The sequence below is a fragment of the Paroedura picta genome, chromosome 1 (assembly GCF_049243985.1).
Source record: "Paroedura picta isolate Pp20150507F chromosome 1, Ppicta_v3.0, whole genome shotgun sequence".
NCBI classification, from domain to species: domain Eukaryota; kingdom Metazoa; phylum Chordata; class Lepidosauria; order Squamata; family Gekkonidae; genus Paroedura; species Paroedura picta.
Window position 1 is genome coordinate 16,469,488 of NC_135369.1, and position 18,259 is coordinate 16,487,746.

The 18,259-nt window shown below is 51.3% G+C and overlaps 1 protein-coding gene across 3 annotated transcripts in view; it reads left to right on the forward strand.

Moving 5' to 3' along the window:
- RTN3 (reticulon 3) overlaps positions 1-18,259 on the forward strand; it is a 49,958-nt gene that overhangs the window by 15,519 nt on the left and 16,180 nt on the right. Inside the window, exons 2-3 of one of the 3 annotated variants that reach the window (XM_077323631.1) lie at positions 237-287; positions 9,220-11,220. The exons of 1 other annotated variant lie outside the window; for it this stretch is intronic. In XM_077323631.1, coding sequence (XP_077179746.1) covers positions 237-287; positions 9,220-11,220 — 2,052 coding nt within the window. The remainder of the gene's footprint in view (positions 1-236; positions 288-9,219; positions 11,221-18,259) is intronic. One more of the 3 variants, XM_077323641.1, reaches the window with a different exon arrangement.

The following is an 18,259-nucleotide window of genomic DNA, read 5'->3' on the forward strand; positions in this document are numbered from 1 at the left end:
TTTTCTCTTCTTAAGCAGTCAGGTCAGATCCTTCAACAGGCTTTGCAACATTGAGACGAGGCTTTGCCACAAGGTGAGTGAAGCCCCACTGACCCTCTTTTCTCCCCCGCCCTTCCCCAGGGCCTGCGTTGCAGCTCAAGACCCGGAACCCGAGTGGCCGAAGCAGGATGAATGAAATGTGTTATTTCCCTCCTCTCCAAGGTCTTTGAGTCTCATCCTCTGTATTTTCCTTTCAGATTCCTTTGTTTCTTCCTCTCAGCCTGTCTCTCTCTTTTCGACCTCGCAAGGCAAGTCTGTCATTTTTCTTGTACCCTAATAAAAGAAAAATGTTGAGAAAGAGGCTGTAACTGGGGACAGAGTAGGGTCCTTCTTCTCAAATTCCTCCGTGAAACCTCCAATTCGCACCAGAGTATCTTGTCAAGTTACATTCGGCAGGTATTAATTCATAGCCAGGTGGATCTGGGGCTTCCACCTGCAGCATCGCCACTTTTTAGAAAGGTATTCAGCATTATACACACAGAGACACACAAATTAGCCTTGAAACCTGACATGCTCCCCCAAAATATTGATTGGGCCCCATAGATATGCTCCATTAATGATAGCGCTTTCCCCGGTGTCAGGATAGTACCTGACATGAGGGGTTTCTTGTGTCAAAGGAATTATGTCATACTTGGGGAAGGCACTCCCATTAGCCGAATGGATCCTCGAGATGCAATCCTATAGTTCTGTGGACCCAGATTGTCAGTGGTGGTCTTCAAAAAGGACATTCTGCACACATTTGCCAAAGAAAATTAGCAAGTAAATTCAAGCAAGTTTTCTAGGCATTATTTCCAATCGCAGAGATGCTTGCCCAGAATTATCTTTAAGAATCTGTGCAATGAAATGGCAGGCGTGCACTGGTTTTCCGGAGTTAGGATGTTTGAGTCGCAGTTTCTCAGAAATAATGGTTGCTGGAATTACGAAGAGGAAGTGCTGTCTGTGTTAACAGACGTCTTCTAGCTGGGCTCTCATCTCTGCATGGGTTTTCTATGCTTAACCCTACAAAATGACACCAAGGAAGTGGCTGTGCCAGTGGAGAAAGGTGCTTACAGCCCTTAAGACCCTTGGATCCCGCGGCCAGTCCGTGGTTTGTATGTAGGCATTAACACTGGATAAGAATGCCATTCTAAAGGACTTCAGTGATTGAAGCAAGCTTAGTAGAACTTGCTGGAGCCAGTGTTGTGTAGTGTTTAGGAATGTCAGACTCTAATCTGGAGAATCGGGTTTGATTCCCTCCCCCTATTCCACATGCAGCCAGCTGGGGTAACCTAGTCACAGTTCTTTTAGAGCTAGTCTTTTAGAGCAGTTCTCTCAGAGCTCTCTGAGCCCCACCTATCTCACAGGGAGTCTGTTTTGGCAAGGGAAAGGTGTTTGTAAGCCACTTTGAGACTCCTTGGGTAGTGAAAAGCGGGGTATAAATAAAGGCTCGTTTGGCTCAGTTGACTGAGACAAGACTTGCTCTGAAGCAGAAATGCTGCATTTCATGCCTGTGAAGTTTCTCATGGAGGTCATAGAATCACAGAGTTGGAAGGGTCCATGCAGGCCATCTAGTCCAACCCCCTGTTCAATGCAGGATCAGCATTGCCTCATAAGCAACCACTGAGCGAGCATGTGAGACAGGGCAAAAGATCTCACGTGCTGTCTTCAGTTAAAGAGGCGACTTTTGACTTTTCTACCTGTAGAACCCTTTGCTTCTTTGTCTTCCAGTCAAGTTACTCTAGCCAGTGGAATGGGAGAGCGGCAGAGAACACGCTTGGCATGCAGAAGATCCTAGGTTTGACCCCAGGCTCCTCTTATTAAAAACCTTCTCAGTCTGAGGCTTTGAAGAGCTATAGCCAGTGACCCTCCTGCATTCAAATTGATGTTCTCCTGTTTCAAGGAGGGCCCACAGTCTAGCATTGGAAGCTCCTTGCTTGCAGAAGGTCCCAGACTTAGTCCCCACCATTACCAGTTAGAAGTAATTCAGCCAGCAGAAAACAGGAAAGATGTTCTGCTGGTTAAGAGCAGAATAGGTAGAGGACACATCAGAAGGACATATAAGGCAGCTTCATGCAAGAAGAGGTTTGAAAGGCATATCCAGATCCGATGGGTTGCAGCCCTGGTCTCATGGTACTCAACACTGGCTCACGTATATATCTGAGAATGTAACCAGCCCTCCCTTGCCTCTGTGCTTTGCCAGGAAAGGTCAAGGGACAAGCTGCCCTTGTCAGAAAGCTTGTCTTCTATTAACAGCTACTTTGTTGGGGAGCATCTGGGTTCCCTGAAACGTGACTTGAAAGCAACATGCTCATGGAAGCTCAGTGGTAGAGCATCTCCTTCGTGGGTAGAAGGTCCTAGGTTCAATCCCTGCCCTTTCCAGTTAAAGGACCTGGTAGTAGGTGATGTGAAAGACCTCCTCCTGTGCCCCTGGGGAGCTGCTGCCGGTCTGAGCGGACAATGCTGATGTTCAATGGACCAAAATTCTGGTTCTGCATAAGGCAGTTTCATGAGCTTGGCATCTGCTGAGACCACTTTGACCCAAGGAACTGGATGTCACTCACAGATATGTCCTCCTTTAGCCAGTATGTTCCAGTCTGCCACTACTCTATAGCACCAGTTGCTCCTCAGAACTAAGCAGGTTCCACCCTTGCCACTTTTTGTGTGGCTTGCAGGAAGCACCTTGTGACCCCATCCTCCCAAGGAGTCAGTGTGGAAGCTTACTGAAGGATCACCCTTTTTGCTCAGTCTTTTAACAACAGGAGCCCCAGCGGCACAGTCAGTTGGTCTTCTCTGGCATCTTATATCACCCCATCATGAGTGCAATCCTGGAGGGATCTGATTTGCCAAGCTTGCTGCCACAGGATGCGGCAGTGGCCTTCAGCATGGGTACTTTTAGAAGAAGAAGAAGAGTTGGTTCTTATATGCCGCTTTTCTCTACCCAAAGGAGACTCAAAGAGACTCACAGTCACCTTCCCATTCCTCTCCCCACAACAGACACCCTGTGAGGTGGGTGAGGCTGAGAGAGCCCTGATATTCCTGCTCGGTCAGAACAGCTTTATCAGTGCTGTGTTGAGCCCAAGGCCACCCAGCTGGCTGCATGTGGGGGAGTGCAGAATCGAGCCCGGCATGCCAGATTAGAAGTCCGCACTCCTAACCACTACACCAAACTGGCTCTCTTTTGAAAGGGGATGGGCTAAATTCACAGAGCTGAGGTCTTGTTGCTAATTATAATAGCTGGAGGGAACATCTTTGTTCAGAGGCAATAATTCTGTATAAGCCAGTGGCGGAGGTGGTGGGCTCAGAAGGGAAGGCTTTGGCCTCCAGGCCTTGTTGGTAGACTTTCTAGGAGCATTTGGTTGAAGGGGTGGAATCATTAGTAATGGCAGGACAGGCTTCCTGGAAGTCCATATGCCCACTGCTACCAACCTCTCCTGTAATGTGCGGCTGCAGAGAAGTGTTGGGTGTGCCCAAAGACCCATTCTCTGTTCATGTGGGCCCACTGGTAAGACCTCAGGGGCCTTGAGCAGAACCACACCTGAGTTGCAATGTCAGCAACACCGGGATCTTCTCTGATGTGCAGATGCTCCTAGGCAGACATGGGAAGACTTCCATCATGGAAGTTCCACGTTTGGAAGCCACAGATCTCCTCCAAAGAGACCATTTTGGGGTTCTTACACGAAAGGCGCACAGGGTACCGAGGTATCATGCAGAACCGCAAAGGCCCCTCAATAGTTCCAGGCAGCACGAGATTTTTCAAAATGGCGGCTGGGGACAGCCCTCCCACCCTGTGAAAGAAAAAGGGGGTTTAGAAGAAGGAGAGTTGGTTTTTATGCCCTGGTTTTCACTGCCCGAAGGAGTCTCAAAGCGGCTGACTGTCGGCTTCCCATCGTCTCCCCACAACAGACACCCTTTGAGGTCAGTGGGGCTGAGAGAGCTCTGAGGGAACTGGGACTGACCCAAGGTCCCCCAGCTGGCTGCATGTGGAGGAGTTGGGAATCGAACCCTGCTTGCCAGGTTGGAAGCCGCTGCTTTCAACCACTACTCCACGCTGGCTCTTTTAATTATAAAAATTCTCCCTTTATTTGGGCGGGCTGACTAGCTCCCTCCCAAAGTGGCCAATGATGGGCCTGGATGGGGTGGGCCTCCAACCATTTAAACCAGGGGTAGTCAACCTGTGTTCCTCCAGATGTTCATGGACTACAATTCCCATGAGCCTCTGCCAGCAAACACTGGCAGGGGCTCGTGGGAATTGTAGTCCACGAACACCTGGAGGACCACAGGTTGACTACCCCTGGCTTAAACCATAGCCTGTGCCCCTGAAGCACCACCTCATTTGGGTAAGGAGGCCAGAACTGCCCTTCTGGATCAGCCCCGAGGTCCATCCACTCCGGCACAGAGCTATCCCTTGCTGTTTCTCCTCCCTGTCGAGTATTCAGAGGTGCCCCTGCCTCCGAACAAGGAAAATCAATTTTGCTGCGATGGCTAACAGCAATAGCTGCTTTCTTGCCTTTTGGAAATGCACGAAGTTTCCTGGAATAGAAAAGCTTTAAAAATGAAAAACGTTCAGCACAAATTGCAGGAAACCAGTTACAGCCTTTTTTGGGGGGGAGGGGGAGACATTTTTCTTACAGACCCTCCCCCCACTACTTAAAAGTTCCCATGAGACCCAGCTTGGCTGCCGAGTGCTGGCTGACTTCTTCTCTTTGGTGCTGTGGCTATATCACGTGCTGTTATGGCTGCTTTTGCACGCACTGTCCTCCTCCCTTTAGTTTCACCTTTGTCTGTTTCACTGGCTGTACTGAAGCAACAAGAGCACAAACCAGTTCCAAATAGTTTTCCACCAGAGGTTGTTTGTTTTGGTTAGTTTTGTTTGTTTGTTTTTTTGGGGGGGGGTAACAACCAGAAGCCATATAGAGGGTGGAGCAGAATTGTTCTCTCTTGCCCCGGAATGGACGGACCAGAACCAATGGGATGAAATTAATGCAAAAGAAATTCCGTCTAAACATCCGGAAGAAGTTCCTGACAGTTAGAGTGGTTCCTCAGTGGAACAGGCTTCCTCGGGAGGTGGTGGGTTCTCCATCTTTGGAGGTTTTTAAGCAGAGGCTGGATAGCCATCTGACGGAGAGGCTGATTCTGTGAAAGTTCAAGAGGGTGGCAGGTTACAGTGGATGAGCGATTGGGATGTGAGTGTCCTGCATAGTGTAAGGGGTTGGACTAGATGACCCAGGAGGACCCTTCCAACTCTATGCTTCTAAGCAAGGATGACAGCAGATTGCTGAAGGGCCTAGCGCCCTCTTCATGTGACTCCTCAGTCCCTATTGTGGAAATCTTCCCCCTCCCATCCCCACACATCTGGGAGACTCAATGACAATGGGAAAGTGGGATAGCAAGAACTCCCTGGTTCCCCTATCCTAAGCTCTTCATAGAGTCTGTGTTGGGCTCATCTTGACAGCCTGTTGGAAAAAAGGGCGGACGGTTGAGTCTAACAGCAAAAGTTCCTTCTTCCTGTTTTTGTTTTTTAATCTGGGGCTTTCCAGGCTGCTTTCTCGCTTTTTGAGGGTTGAACGAGAGCTGGAACGCCATTTTTTGAGGCTCCTTGCTACCCTTTCCAACCTGATGTGTCTTCCAAAGAACCCATGCATGCTGCGTCACAGCAGATAGTAGGGTGGCCCCTATAGGGCCTAGGATGTGCCCATTCTCCCACCAAGGGCAGGGGTGGCCAAACTGAGGCTCTTGAGATGTCCATGTGCTGGCAAGGGCCCATGGGAATTGTGGTCCATGGACATCTGGATAGCCAGCCCTGCACTAGGGTGTGTGTTGCTGGGGGATACTGATACTGATAGGCAGGCTGTGGAGGAGGTTCCAGCCTTAGGGGTACAGAATTTGCTCAGCCTATAGAAAGTCTCGGGTTCAATCCTTGGCATGTCCATTTAAGAGGATCAGGTAGAAGGGTGATGTGAAAGACCTCTGCCTGAAGCCCTGGGCAGCTGGCTGCCTGTTTGAGCAGATAATACTGCCCTGGATACTGCGATGTTCTGATCCAGTTTAGGTGCAGCTTCATATGTGTTTTTCAGGCAAGGTTTTCCAATTAGCTGACTGTTAATAAGCTCCCATGGAGCTCTAGGTTTCCTGTGAGTACAGCTGGGAGGTCGTTCTAATTAGCCTTTCTCAGACCCTCGGTTTTTCCTTTTTAGAAGCATTAAGCACCAGAAATGTGCTTTTGAGAACACATTAGCTGCCTGTCTTAATGTTACTTAATGCGATTATGCATATGGCGTATTGTAGCATGCGTACTAGGAAAAGACACCATACTCATAAGGGTATAGCTACAGCTGTGGGATTGAAACCAGTTGCAGACTTTAGTGACCAGCTCTGCTTCCAGAAGGAGGCGCTTCATAGAATGAAGGCGAGAATGTTGTTTCCCTTCAGATCTCGGTGGCGTGCTCAAGAACAGCAGCCTGTAATCTGGAGAGCTGGGTTCGATTCCCAGCTCCCCCACATGCAGCCAGCTGGATGACCTAGGGCCAGTCACAGCCCTGTTAGAGCTGAGCTCAGAGAGAAGTTCTCAGAGCTCTCACAGGCCTGCTCACTTCACAGGATATTTATTGTGGGGAGAAGAAGGGAAGGCGATTGTAAGCCATTTTGAGACTCCTTCAGGTAGTAGAAAACAAGGCATAAAGACCAACTCTTCTTCTTCAGGCCTTGCTAGTTCATCTCCATTTTGTTTTGTCATGGGCTGGCTCTTATGGGAGGTGAGGGTGTGTTCTAGGTACCGTAACAAATAACTGAATTGTATAAGGAAAAGGCCCCCAAAATGGTCCTGTGGGCACCATGGCACCTACAGAGACCTTTTCTGAGGCCCACTAAGAGTTGTGTTTTCTTTTTAGTGGGTGACTCCTGATTGACTATTGGAGAGCTGATTGCCTGAGCAGAGCAGGTTTTTTAAAATGCTTCTTTGGCAGCAGCTGCCATCCCAACGCAAGGATCTTCACCATGCTGCTGGAGTTAAGCTGTGGCAGTCCTCTTGCGACTGACTCTACCTCCTGCGTCCGCCATTTTCTGGTGGCACCCTGTAGGCTCAAAACGGTTGGGGACTCCTGGTGTAAGGGGTAGCCATTTCTCTAGGTAAAGGTATCCCCTGTGCAAGCACTGAGTTATGTCTGACCCTTGGGGTGACGCCCTGTAGCGTTTTCATGGCAGACTCAGTATGGGGTGGTTTGCCAATGCCTTCCCCAGGCATTAGCCATTTCTCTACACATATCCTATATGCAGCTGTAGCTTTCCAAGGTCTTGGGTTTGCCCCAAACTGCTCCCTGCAGTCTTTTAACCAGAGTTGAAGCAGGAGTCCTCCCAAGCTGTGTAGGTGATTTGTACAGTGAGTCCATCTAGTGCTCTGCTCTGTCCAGCCTGTGGCTGTGATTCTTCCCTGCTACCCGGTGTCCTTTATTTGGAGACACCAAGGCTTACATGTGGGTTTTCCTACACGCAAAGCACGTTCTCAGCCTCTGACATCTCGCCCTTTTTCTCTCAGTGGCAGCATTTAAATACCACCGACCTGTTCCACTGACGCCACCTGCTTGAAGGGCCTTAATAATTTAAAGCATGAGCTCGCTGTAATATATTTCTTTGCCCTCCCACTCGAAGCAGAGCAAACGGTATCATGGAGAGGCTTTGAAAAGTTGCTTTGCAAACCGGTTATCCGCTGGCATATCAGCAAGCTTCCCTGCACCACTGAAAGCCTTTCTTAAGTTTTCGGAACTGGCCCATAGCTGTGCCAGCTTGGGTGCTGGAAGCAGCGAGTTCCCTTGGAGGTGTGTTTGATCTCAGGCAGAAATGCCTCGGGAAAGCAGAGTCGTGGACTGGTGGCATTGCAACATGAATCTCCGCCCAAGCTCTGCCTGTACCCATTCCACAGAAGGTATCCATTCCCAGATTCGACAAACTTGTAAGGTGTCAGGAAGTGCTGCACGTGTGTGTTCGTCCTGTGTTCCCATGGCTCTGCTTAATATAGGAGATCTCAGGAGCCTTATTACCCTTCTGTTATGATTGCACATTCAACGTCAGCCTACTGTCTACGGACGGAGCCAAGTTGATTTCTTACCTAAGAGAGTTTTTCACCTGCGTTGCTCCCGTATTGGGCATTTTGAGTTTCTTACTCCGCGGTAGTGGTGACCGTGAACGTTTTCTGTTTGGAAACATGACTCCACTGAAATCTGTGAGATCTGTTGCCAGGTCAGAATAGCACGTCCATGTTTTGGAAGAGTGGGTCCACCCAATGAAAAATCGGTTGCCGAAACAGCTGGCTGAACAAGCAGTTGAGCCCCTCAAAAATTTTCTCCCCTGTGCGTCATTTCTAGTTAATGCAAGCAACACGCAAGTAGGGATTTTGGCAGTTCACTGCAAGCCTCAAGTCTTAGTCTAGGCCTCAGTTGTTCCCGAGAAGTTCCTTTGTGGATTACATCCTCTGGCTATAGTAGCACTCTGGGCCAAAAGATAGCCTTACTTTCCCATGGTGTTGCAGCATCAAGTAATTTAGGAGTAACTCCAGCTCTGTTGTCAGATGTGTGGCCAGATTGCTTTGGGGCAATGCACCTTCAGTACCTTTCACAATCACAGTCCCGTTTTGAGGAGAAGCTCCCAGAATTGTACCATGGTGTAAATGCCACCTTGGTAAATTAGGGATTATTTTGGTGGGAGCACCTGCCTATCTAGCTCTTCATTGTACGTTCCCTGTCTGCCAGTTTGCCAAGGCTTTCGTTTGCCCCGAGATCCCGTCCAATCTGAGTGAGGCCGTTTCAGTAGGACTAGATAGCCTCCTTTGACACCCTTGTTGCCTTCTGTAAACATGCACTGGCATTCACAGGTACTTTCAGACACTCAGATGCACTGATGATGTAGCTTCTGTTCACCCACCCAGCATGCCACGTTCTTTTGCACACTTGATAATTTTTTTGCTGGCTTCAGCGCTCCATGTGCTATGAAACTCGACCATTGGTAGCTTTATGTTCACGTGGATGGCAGCCCCCCTGTGAAGTGGCTTCCCTGTCCTTTGGGTGATGGTCCCATGCATGTTTGCCAAGGCTGGTGTTTTGGCGTCTTGTCTTCCCCTCTAGTTCTAAGAGCATGCTGCCTGCTTCACTGTGTGAAATCTGTAACAGCTACTGTATGCATCTCTCCCTTTCTCTACTCTGGACTCTCAAGAAGGGACAACACCTCATCCTCTGGCGGAAAAATTGCCCTCCAAGGCTGTCTCCCCCCCTTCTCCCGGATGCTTTTCCTCAGCAGACTTCCAAATGTCTCACTTGGCGCATTCAGAAAACCAGAAAGAAGTGATTGGTAAACCAACGGCCTTCAACTCAGAAGAGTTCAGTGATGGCAAGAGATTGAGCCGTTTCAGTGGGACCAGTGAAGATTCGGGCATAGAGGCAGCTTCTGTTGGATCCCCTGGCCCAGAGGAACCCTTATTCTCAGTTGGATCCAAAGCTCATAATTATGAGCCAGTGAGTCAGAACAGCTCTCTTGAGTGCGATAACTCTGTGGGAGAAGTCACCAGAGGCAGTACGCCTGATCTGAATAGCCATGACCAACCGAAACAACATGCTCCAGATAAAGAATCCAAATTTACAGTAGCAGCCAACTCACAAGAAGGACCTGAGCAACTGTCAACCAGAGTCATGCATTCTTCTTCCCCTTCCTCCTCCTCTGCACTCCCTGGTGATTCTGTTGTGGACAAAGATTCCCCAGAATCCCCTTTCGAAGTCATTGCCGACAGAACGGAGTTTGATAAAGAGTTCAAAGAGGCCCTTGCCAGCAACTCCAATGACATCGGTAGCAACTGGGTCATGCACGGTGAACGGGAGCTGCTCACGGACATCCCAGAAGATAGCGTTTGTGAGTTTCGGGCCAAACCTCGTGTTGGGGGCAGAATGCCACCGGGGCCCGGGCTGTCACGCCAGTCTTCAGGCACAACCGCAGCACTGGAGGAAGTGTCCAAATGTGTCCGTGAGATGCACAACTTCACGAGCGAGATGATGAGCTGGGACTTGATTCCCAAAGATCTCGGGGAGAAGACTGCCAATGCAGGGAGCTCAGACAACTCTGCGTCGCCTACCAAAGAGGCAGACGGTGGAAAGGCAGAAGCAGGTAGAACGTCCACCCTCAAGATCAATGCCCACCAAAAAGAAAAGGCACCTTCAGATACGGAAAAACAGCCATCTCAGAAACGAGTGAATGGGGAGACAGCTGCGGTGAAAACCGCTCCCGCAGTGGAACGGAAGGCTGATGTCCATTGGCCAAATCCAGGCTTACCTGAAACTGCTGATGGCGACAGCTCCGGTGAGTCAGATGACACCGTCATTGAGGACGGTGTGGCAGATTCAGCCTTGCGAGGCGAGAAGGGCACAGAGCAGTCTCGGAAGCCAACCTCTGCGCCAGCAGCCTCTGTCAAAAAGAACGGGTCACATAAGCCCGGCCAAGGAGCCGAAATGCCATCTAAGACTCCAGAGGGCAGCTGGGGATTTATTGATGACTTTGAAACCATCCAACCTAAGGTCAGCGTTCTTGGAGGAAGCCCAGTTGGTGCACCACAGTTCCCCAAACGGTCCAATCCAAGCTTACCTGGTAAAGAGGTACAGGATGCAGGTGATCGTGAGCAGGGCTTTTTTGGGAAACAGCCCAGAATCGAAAACATTTCCCCCAAAGGAACATCTGCTAAGGACAATATCAAAGAGGTTGCCCATCCAGATGCTCCAAACGGCGAGAGCTTTATGGACTTTATGAAGGAGTGCTTGAAATCCAAGGGGAACGAGTCTCCCGAAGACCCCATGGAAACGTTCTCCGAAGCAGAACTAAGAGCAGCGAGATCCGAAGTGTTGGCTCCACACTTTCACGATTTTGAGCAGGAACACCTCACCATCAAGGCCCTCAAAGAAGCTGGGAGAAAGGCAGAGGTAGAAAAGCCAAGCAAGTTCTCCCGGCCAGGATCAAGGCAGTATGGCGAGAGGTTGCCAGATCCCCCCGCGCCCACTCAGAAGTCCGCCCTGGAGAAGAGACCCCTCTGCCTCGAGCAGGCCGTGGATGTGAAATTGTCTCCAGCCTCTGCTAGCTTTGGCATGCATGATGTTCCCCGGGCAACATCTCAGGCCCCTCCTCCTGAGCTTCCCATACCCAATGCTATAGTGAAATTGCTGGCTAAAGTTTCAGGTAAACTTGCTGTTTCACATTACCGCTTGTACCCAACTTCAGAAAAATAGCAGCTGTTTTCCTTCATGGGGCGGTGATGGTAATGGGACATTTCACTTGTTGTTCATCAGCCTTGCCACCAGAAGCATAAAGCATCTAGGAGTATATCGGGAGTGTGCAGACCCTATTTGTGAGAGCTACATTGCCAAAATACAACCCTTTCCCCCTCTCTCTACTGTCCTCCCATAAAGCTGGCAGGTCCCGGGCTTGGAGAGCGGCTCTGACTCAGTAGTAGAGCATCTGCTTGGCATGCAGATGGTCCCAGGCATCTCCAGTTGAAAGGATCAGGTCATAGATGATGTGAACCCCCCCAGAGAGCTGCTGCTGGACAGACAATATTGACCTTGATGTACCAGTGGCCTGATTTCAGTATAAGGCAGCTTCATGTTCAGTCATTGGCATCTCAGTATAAAGGATCTGGAAAAGACTCCTATGGTGGGCCTGCTCAGGGCCTGCTGGACCTATGCCCACTCCAAGGTGTTCCCAGCACCTGGAGAAACTTCTTTCTCTCCCTCTTTCTTGTAATTCACCGCTACCACCTGACCTTTTTTGCATAGTTGCCCACTGAGGGGTCAGGATTACCTGCTTCTCTTCCAAGTTCTGAGGCGGTGCCTCTGTGTCTTCCACTACCCAGCACCTGGTCACCATAGGGACAGTTTACTGCATTTTGTGCCCCTGGAGGAATGGCCATTTGCCAACTGCTGTCCTTCCTTTTGGTGCTCCTTTTACAATCGCATGTCTGAGACAGTGGAGGTCCGTGTGGTACAGAGAACCACTGCCAGCATCAAAAGTTATAAAGTATTGATTAAAAAGAAAGTGTTCACAAGCATGCTTTTAGCACAGCACCAGATTGAGCAAGAGTTCCAAAACAAAAGAGTAAAACACAGTTCCTCTGCCCCTTTTTACCAATTCCTAGAATATAGGGCAGGCTCCTTAGCCTAGGACATTACAGATGGAAAATACTTTGATGCTTTCTTCAGCTTTCCCAGCCACCACATGGCTAATGGCTGTCTCCTTGGTTTTCTGTCTCCTCCCATGGACTCAGCCCAAAAGAAAGCCCTCCTTGCTGCAAAGATTTTTTGAATCACCACTCTTTTCCCAACCACTGACCCTGTCAGGCCAGGTCAGATTATTCTCAGAGCTTCTCTAGTATTTTGTTCCTCCAAATCTCTGTTCCCTAGTTGGCGAAGGGTGAGAACTGGACTCTCCTATTGTCTCCAGCTAGACCCATTAGCATTTGTATGAAGGTGAGCTATATCTGGAAAACTCTTCAATTGACTTCTTCCCCCCTCCCTCCCAGTCTTTTCTCTCCCCAGCAAAAAAAAAAAAAAAGGAAAAAAAAAGAATGACGATTTTGCTCAGTTCAAACCTCCAAAGCGAAAATGCATTTCTTCTCAGCCCCTAAGGGCCATGGCCAGTTAGACTAGACAGCACCGGCTTAGACTAGGTAGATGAATAGCCCCACTGTGTTTTGGGCCGTTGCATCTGTTTGTATTCATTTGTGCAAGAGCTTGGAGGGTCCTATTTTTAAAGAAAGGGTACAAAAGTCAGTTGGAGCACAAAACTATGCTCGGGGGGGGGGGGGTGCTCAAAATACACTCTCGCCCTCTTTGTCCAGTGGCTTCTGAGATGCTTGCTGTCTTCTCTCTCCAGCTTCTTGTGCTGAAGTCCCCAAACAGCTGGCCAAGATTGCATTTCAGCAAAGAATCTCAGTTCCCCTCTAATCCCGTCGATTCCGATGGCCCCCGTGGGTCCGGCAAGGAGTAGATGCCACAAATGCTTCTGTTGATGGTCTCCAGTCACATGGCTGAGAGATTGTGCTGGAGGTATTTGTGCTAGAGATCAACTTTGGCCCAGGGAGGCTTGGGTTTTGTAAGAGGTTATTGTCAAACTTGGTTGCAGATTGTGATCGAGATTAGTTCTGGGGAGGGATTTGGCCAGGAGAGCTGCTGGTGAAACTGTTTTGAAGGCCGGGGGGGGGGGGGGGCGAGATGCAGCTCTGAATTTAAAGATTTCCACCCAGGAGCCTTCCCGTTAGGTTAGGGAGTCCTGAATCGGGGCTTTGTTTGGTCTTGCAATATATGCTTAGAGTGGCCTTTCTAAAAGTAGTATTTAAGTGGATAGCCATGTTGGTCTGAAGCAGCACAATAAAACACCATCAGGGCCCAGGGGCACCTTTAAGACCAACAAAGATTTATTCAAGGCGTGAGCTTTCGAGTGCTTGCACGCACTCGAAAGCTCACGCCTTGAATAAATCTTTGTTGGTCTTAAAGGTGCCCCTGGACTCTGATTTTGTTTAGGTTAGTATTTGAGAGACTGGATGGGAGTCTTTTATGCCAGACTTGTGACTGTTTTAAAATTCCATCGTGGTGGATGTAGACTTCATTTTTGAGTTGTAATTGTCCGCTTAGGAGCGAGGTGGAGTTCCGCTCAGTTCTTGTAAGGCCTCTCTTGCCGTTGGGAGGAAACCTCAGGACATCTGCGCAAACCTCCATACTGCACGGAGATCCTCCGAGTCTGCTGACACAGTGTGACACAGGGGTTCAGATGTCTGATTAGAGCCTGAGAGATTCAGATTCAAGCCCCCACTTGGCCTTGACCATTATTGGGTGACTTGGGCCCAGTTGGTTTCTCTCAGGCTAACCTACCTCACAGGGTGGTTGTAAGTACAAGCTGTTTGTTCTGTGCTCCTTAGACCAGTGGTCCCCAACCTTTCTGAGGCTGGAGACCGGCAGGGCAGAGGGCCGCACCCGCGCAGCGCGCATGCGCGGCACTTTCGCGCATGCACGAGATTCGCGGGCGCGGCCCTGATTCCCTCTCCCCGCCCTCCCGCAATAAGAAGCTTCCCGGGCCGCAAGCTTGCGGCCCGGGAAGTTTTTTTACTGCGGGGGGGCGGGGAGAGGGAGCCGCGGCCCGGCGCCATGGCCTTTGCGGCCCGGCACCGGGCCGCGGCCCGCAGGTTGGGGACCACTGCCTTAGACGACGGGAGAGGTCAAAGAGACTGAGTTAGGAACAAAGAGGAGCCCATTCTTAAGCTTACCTGTACCATTAACTCTGAGGGTGGCTTTTGCCATGTCTCCGCCCTGCTCCTACCCGTTTTCTGACCGAGCAATTAGTGGGGGGCCTGCAAGGATTTTCCACTGTCTGCCTTCCCTCGCTGTTTCCTCTTTCCTTGCCTCAGCAGGCCCCATTGCCTTTCTCTTCTTCCTGCTTTCTTCTGTCCTGCCTGCCAGCCCACCTTGATTTGCTCCCTCTTCAGCTTTCCCTAGGAAAAGCCACCCTGGTCGCGCCACTGGGCCCAGCAGTATGAATAGCAAGACTCCAGTGCTTTCTATCAGGCATGGCCTCAGGAAGTTTTCCATCCAGAGACATGGGAGGCAATGGAGACGAGGCCACTGCTGCTTCTGCCTAACATGGCTTCGCTTTGCAGAAAGCAAAGCTTGGGAAGTCTCAGCACAATTGTTGCAGTTACCTAGCAACATCCAAAATGGCCGCTAAGAGCTCAGTGGGCATTCTTTTCTGAAAGCTAGAGGCATTGTTTCTATTATTCTGGGGGTGCTTAATCCCACTGTGTGTTGTTGTTTTGCTTTGTTGTTCAGTTCTCAAATTCTTCTGGTACCTTCTTCAGGTTCGTAGAGGAACTCCCCCCCCTCCCCATCTGTCCCTCGATCTCCTTTGCAGATCTATTAATCCACACTCTGGGTTTGATTTGACACTAGCTAGGATACTGACCTGACCTGTCCTGTTTTTATACTGATAAGCACCGGGAAACTGCCATAGCTCAAAGGCAGAACACCTGTTTTGCCCGCTTCTGGCTTTGGCATCTCGAGTTAAGGGACTTTGAGTGGCAGGCAGAAAGACCTTTATCTCTGCTTAACACCCTAGAGAGCATCTGGCAACCAGGGAAGATTAGTATTAGAGCAATGGTCTGGCTCTGTAAGACAAAAGGTGACACCACACGGGGTTCAGCCGTTTCCCCCGCTAATGTGAGAAAAGTGAACGGTTCACTATCAACACACTTTACATGCACTCGCTTGATAATCACTAGGGGCCAAGCCCGCTGCATTCAGGAATACAACAGGCACTAGATGCGGGGGGGGGGGGGGGTTGGAAGAATTGTGGGGAAGGCCTCCCTCTCCCCCCAGGACCTGGAAAGGCTCACCGGCAGGGGCAGTTCTCATTCAGCAGGGATCTGCAATCTCTGAGCCTCAGAGGGAAGTGGAAGGAGGAGGGGGTGGTCAGGGGTGGGGGGACGGAAGGCAATTGGCTGGCTGCTGAACAGACAGGCATACAAGTTGGAGGAGGAGGCACTCAGGGACGGGACAGCTGCCCTGAGTGGCTGTTAAGAGCGGAGTGGCACTTAAGCCATGAGACACGCTCCTCCTCCTAGGCCGTATAGCCAAAATAATATATTATGTGGAACAGATGGGAAGCTGCTATTTGTCAAGTCAGACAGCAAACGCTGGCAGGGGCTCATGGGAATTGTAGTCCAGGGACATGTGGAGGGCCACAGTTTGACTACCCCTGCCATAGGGGCATAGGGATGCGGGTGTTAGTCGGAAATGGGACAAATATTTCCCGAGCCTGTGGTTTTTCCCTTGAGGGGGGGATGCTCTGCCCATTTTGCAATAAGAAGCAGGCCATTGTTCCAATTCAAGGCTCACACCCTCGCCAGTCCGACCAGGACACTCCAGGCTGCTGTGCCTTCTCTGGTGGCGGTGGAAAGTGCGATCGAGTTTCAGCCGACTTATGGCAACCCCGTAAGGTTTTCAAGGCAAGATTCATTCGGAGATGCTTTGGCCTGTCTCTGTGTCACAGCCCTGGATTTCCTTGGTGGTTTCCCATCCCTGCTTAGCTTCCAAGAGCTGACAAGATCAGGCCAGCCCGGGGAATCCAGGTCCGGACATCCCTTCTTGAGCGCAAAGATGCCCTTCAGAAATGAGGCAACGCCGGAGAGACTTGCACAGAGGAAAAGAGAACTAGTCAGTGTGCGGTAGCGGTTAAGAGTGGCGGCCTTTAAGCTGGAGAACTGGATTTGATAGCCAACTCCTCCGTATTCAGCCTGCTGAGTGACCTTAGGCCAGTCACGCTACTGTCAAAGCGCTCTCTGCTTACCTCACAAAGTGTTTGTTGTGGGGAGAGGAAGGGGAGGTGATTGTAGGCCGCTTTGAGGCTCCTTCAGGCAATAAAAAGCGGGATACAAAACCACCAGTTCTTCTTCAGGAGACTCGAAGTCCAGGCCTTGGCAACTGTGAGGAGTGTTTGCGTTGGTGTATGCACCCTGGCAGACTCCCTTTTGTCTCTGTCATGCTTGCAGGCTGCTGCTTAACTAATGGGTGATCTTAGCTTCCTTTCTGTTCTCCTGGGAGCAGTGGCTTCAATGACATGGACTTTCCCTTTGGGAGGGTTAATGAGGGGGAATCATCATTCTGCCCTCCCCCCCCCCCCTTTGTAGGTCAGGGAGCAAGCAGTCTAGAAAATGTTTTTTTTTTATGAACTTATCTTTGGAAAGCTGCCCATTGCCCATCTCCCACAAGGAAGGAGCAGCCCTCCCAGTGTCAGAACAGGGAGCGTGTTGTGCTCAGTTGTAAATGCACCTTCTGTGTCACTGTGAGGCTGCTGGATGGTGGGAGGGGCCGTTTCTGCATGGTAGAGCACGTGCTTTGCATGTGCAGAAGTCCCAGGGATGGTCTCTTGGATCTGCTGTTCAGTGAGAACCAAAGGATTCCAGATTCTCTTCCTCTCCCTTTCCTTCCCCCCCCCAAGTTAAACAACTCTTCTGTAGCAGACCTGGACTAGAGGGACCCTCATTGGTGTGATCCAGCAGACCACTCCTGATGTTCCTATGAGGGGAAGGCCTCGGCCTCCCTGCCCTGTTGCTGGCCCTGCAGAGGGACTGTCTGGCCCCTGGGTGAGGCAGGAGGCTGGACTGGAGGGGACCCTCCCAGGTCTGACCCAGCAGGGCTCTCCTCTGTCCTTATGAGGGGAAGGCCTCGGCCTCCCTGCCCTGTTGCTGGCCCTGCAGAGGGACTGGCTGGCCCCTGGGTGAGGCAGGAGGCTGGACTAGAGGGACCTCCCTGGTCTGACCCAGCAGGGCTCTTCTGTGTCCTTATGAGGGGAAGGCCTCGGCCTCCCTGCCCTGTTGCTGGCCCTGCAGAGGGACTGTCTGGCCCCTGGGTGAGGCAGGAGGCTGGACTGGAGGGACCCTCCCTGGTCTGACCCAGCAGGGCTCTCCTGTGTCCTTATGAGGGGAAGGCCTCGGCCTCCCTGCCCTGTTGCTGGCCCTGCAGAGGGACTGGCTGGCCCCTGGGTGAGGCAGGAGGCTGGACTAGAGGGACCTCCCTGGTCTGACCCAGCAGGGCTCTTCTGTGTCCTTATGAGGGGAAGGCCTCGGCCTCCCTGCCCTGTTGCTGGCCCTGCAGAGGGACTGTCTGGCCCCTGGGTGAGGCAGGAGGCTGGACTAGAGGGACCTCCCTGGTCTGACCCAGCAGGGCTCTTCTGTGTCCTTATGAGGGGAAGGCCTCGGCCTCCCTGCCCTGTTGCTGGCCCTGCAGAGGGACTGTCTGGCCCCTGGGTGAGGCAGGAGGCTGGACTGGAGGGACCCTCCCTGGTCTGACCCAGCAGGGCTCTCCTGTGTCCTTATGAGGGGAAGGCCTCGGCCTCCCTGCCCTGTTGCTGGCCCTGCAGAGGGACTGGCTGGCCCCTGGGTGAGGCAGGAGGCTGGACTAGAGGGACCTCCCTGGTCTGACCCAGCAGGGCTCTTCTGTGTCCTTATGAGGGGAAGGCCTCGGCCTCCCTGCCCTGTTGCTGGCCCTGCAGAGGGACTGGCTGGCCCCTGGGTGAGGCAGGAGGCTGGACTAGAGGGACCTCCCTGGTCTGACCCAGCAGGGCTCTTCTGTGTCCTTATGAGGGGAAGGCCTCGGGCCTCCCTGCCCTGTTGCTGGCCCTGCAGAGGGACTGTCTGGCCCCTGGGTGAGGCAGGAGGCTGGACTGGAGGGAC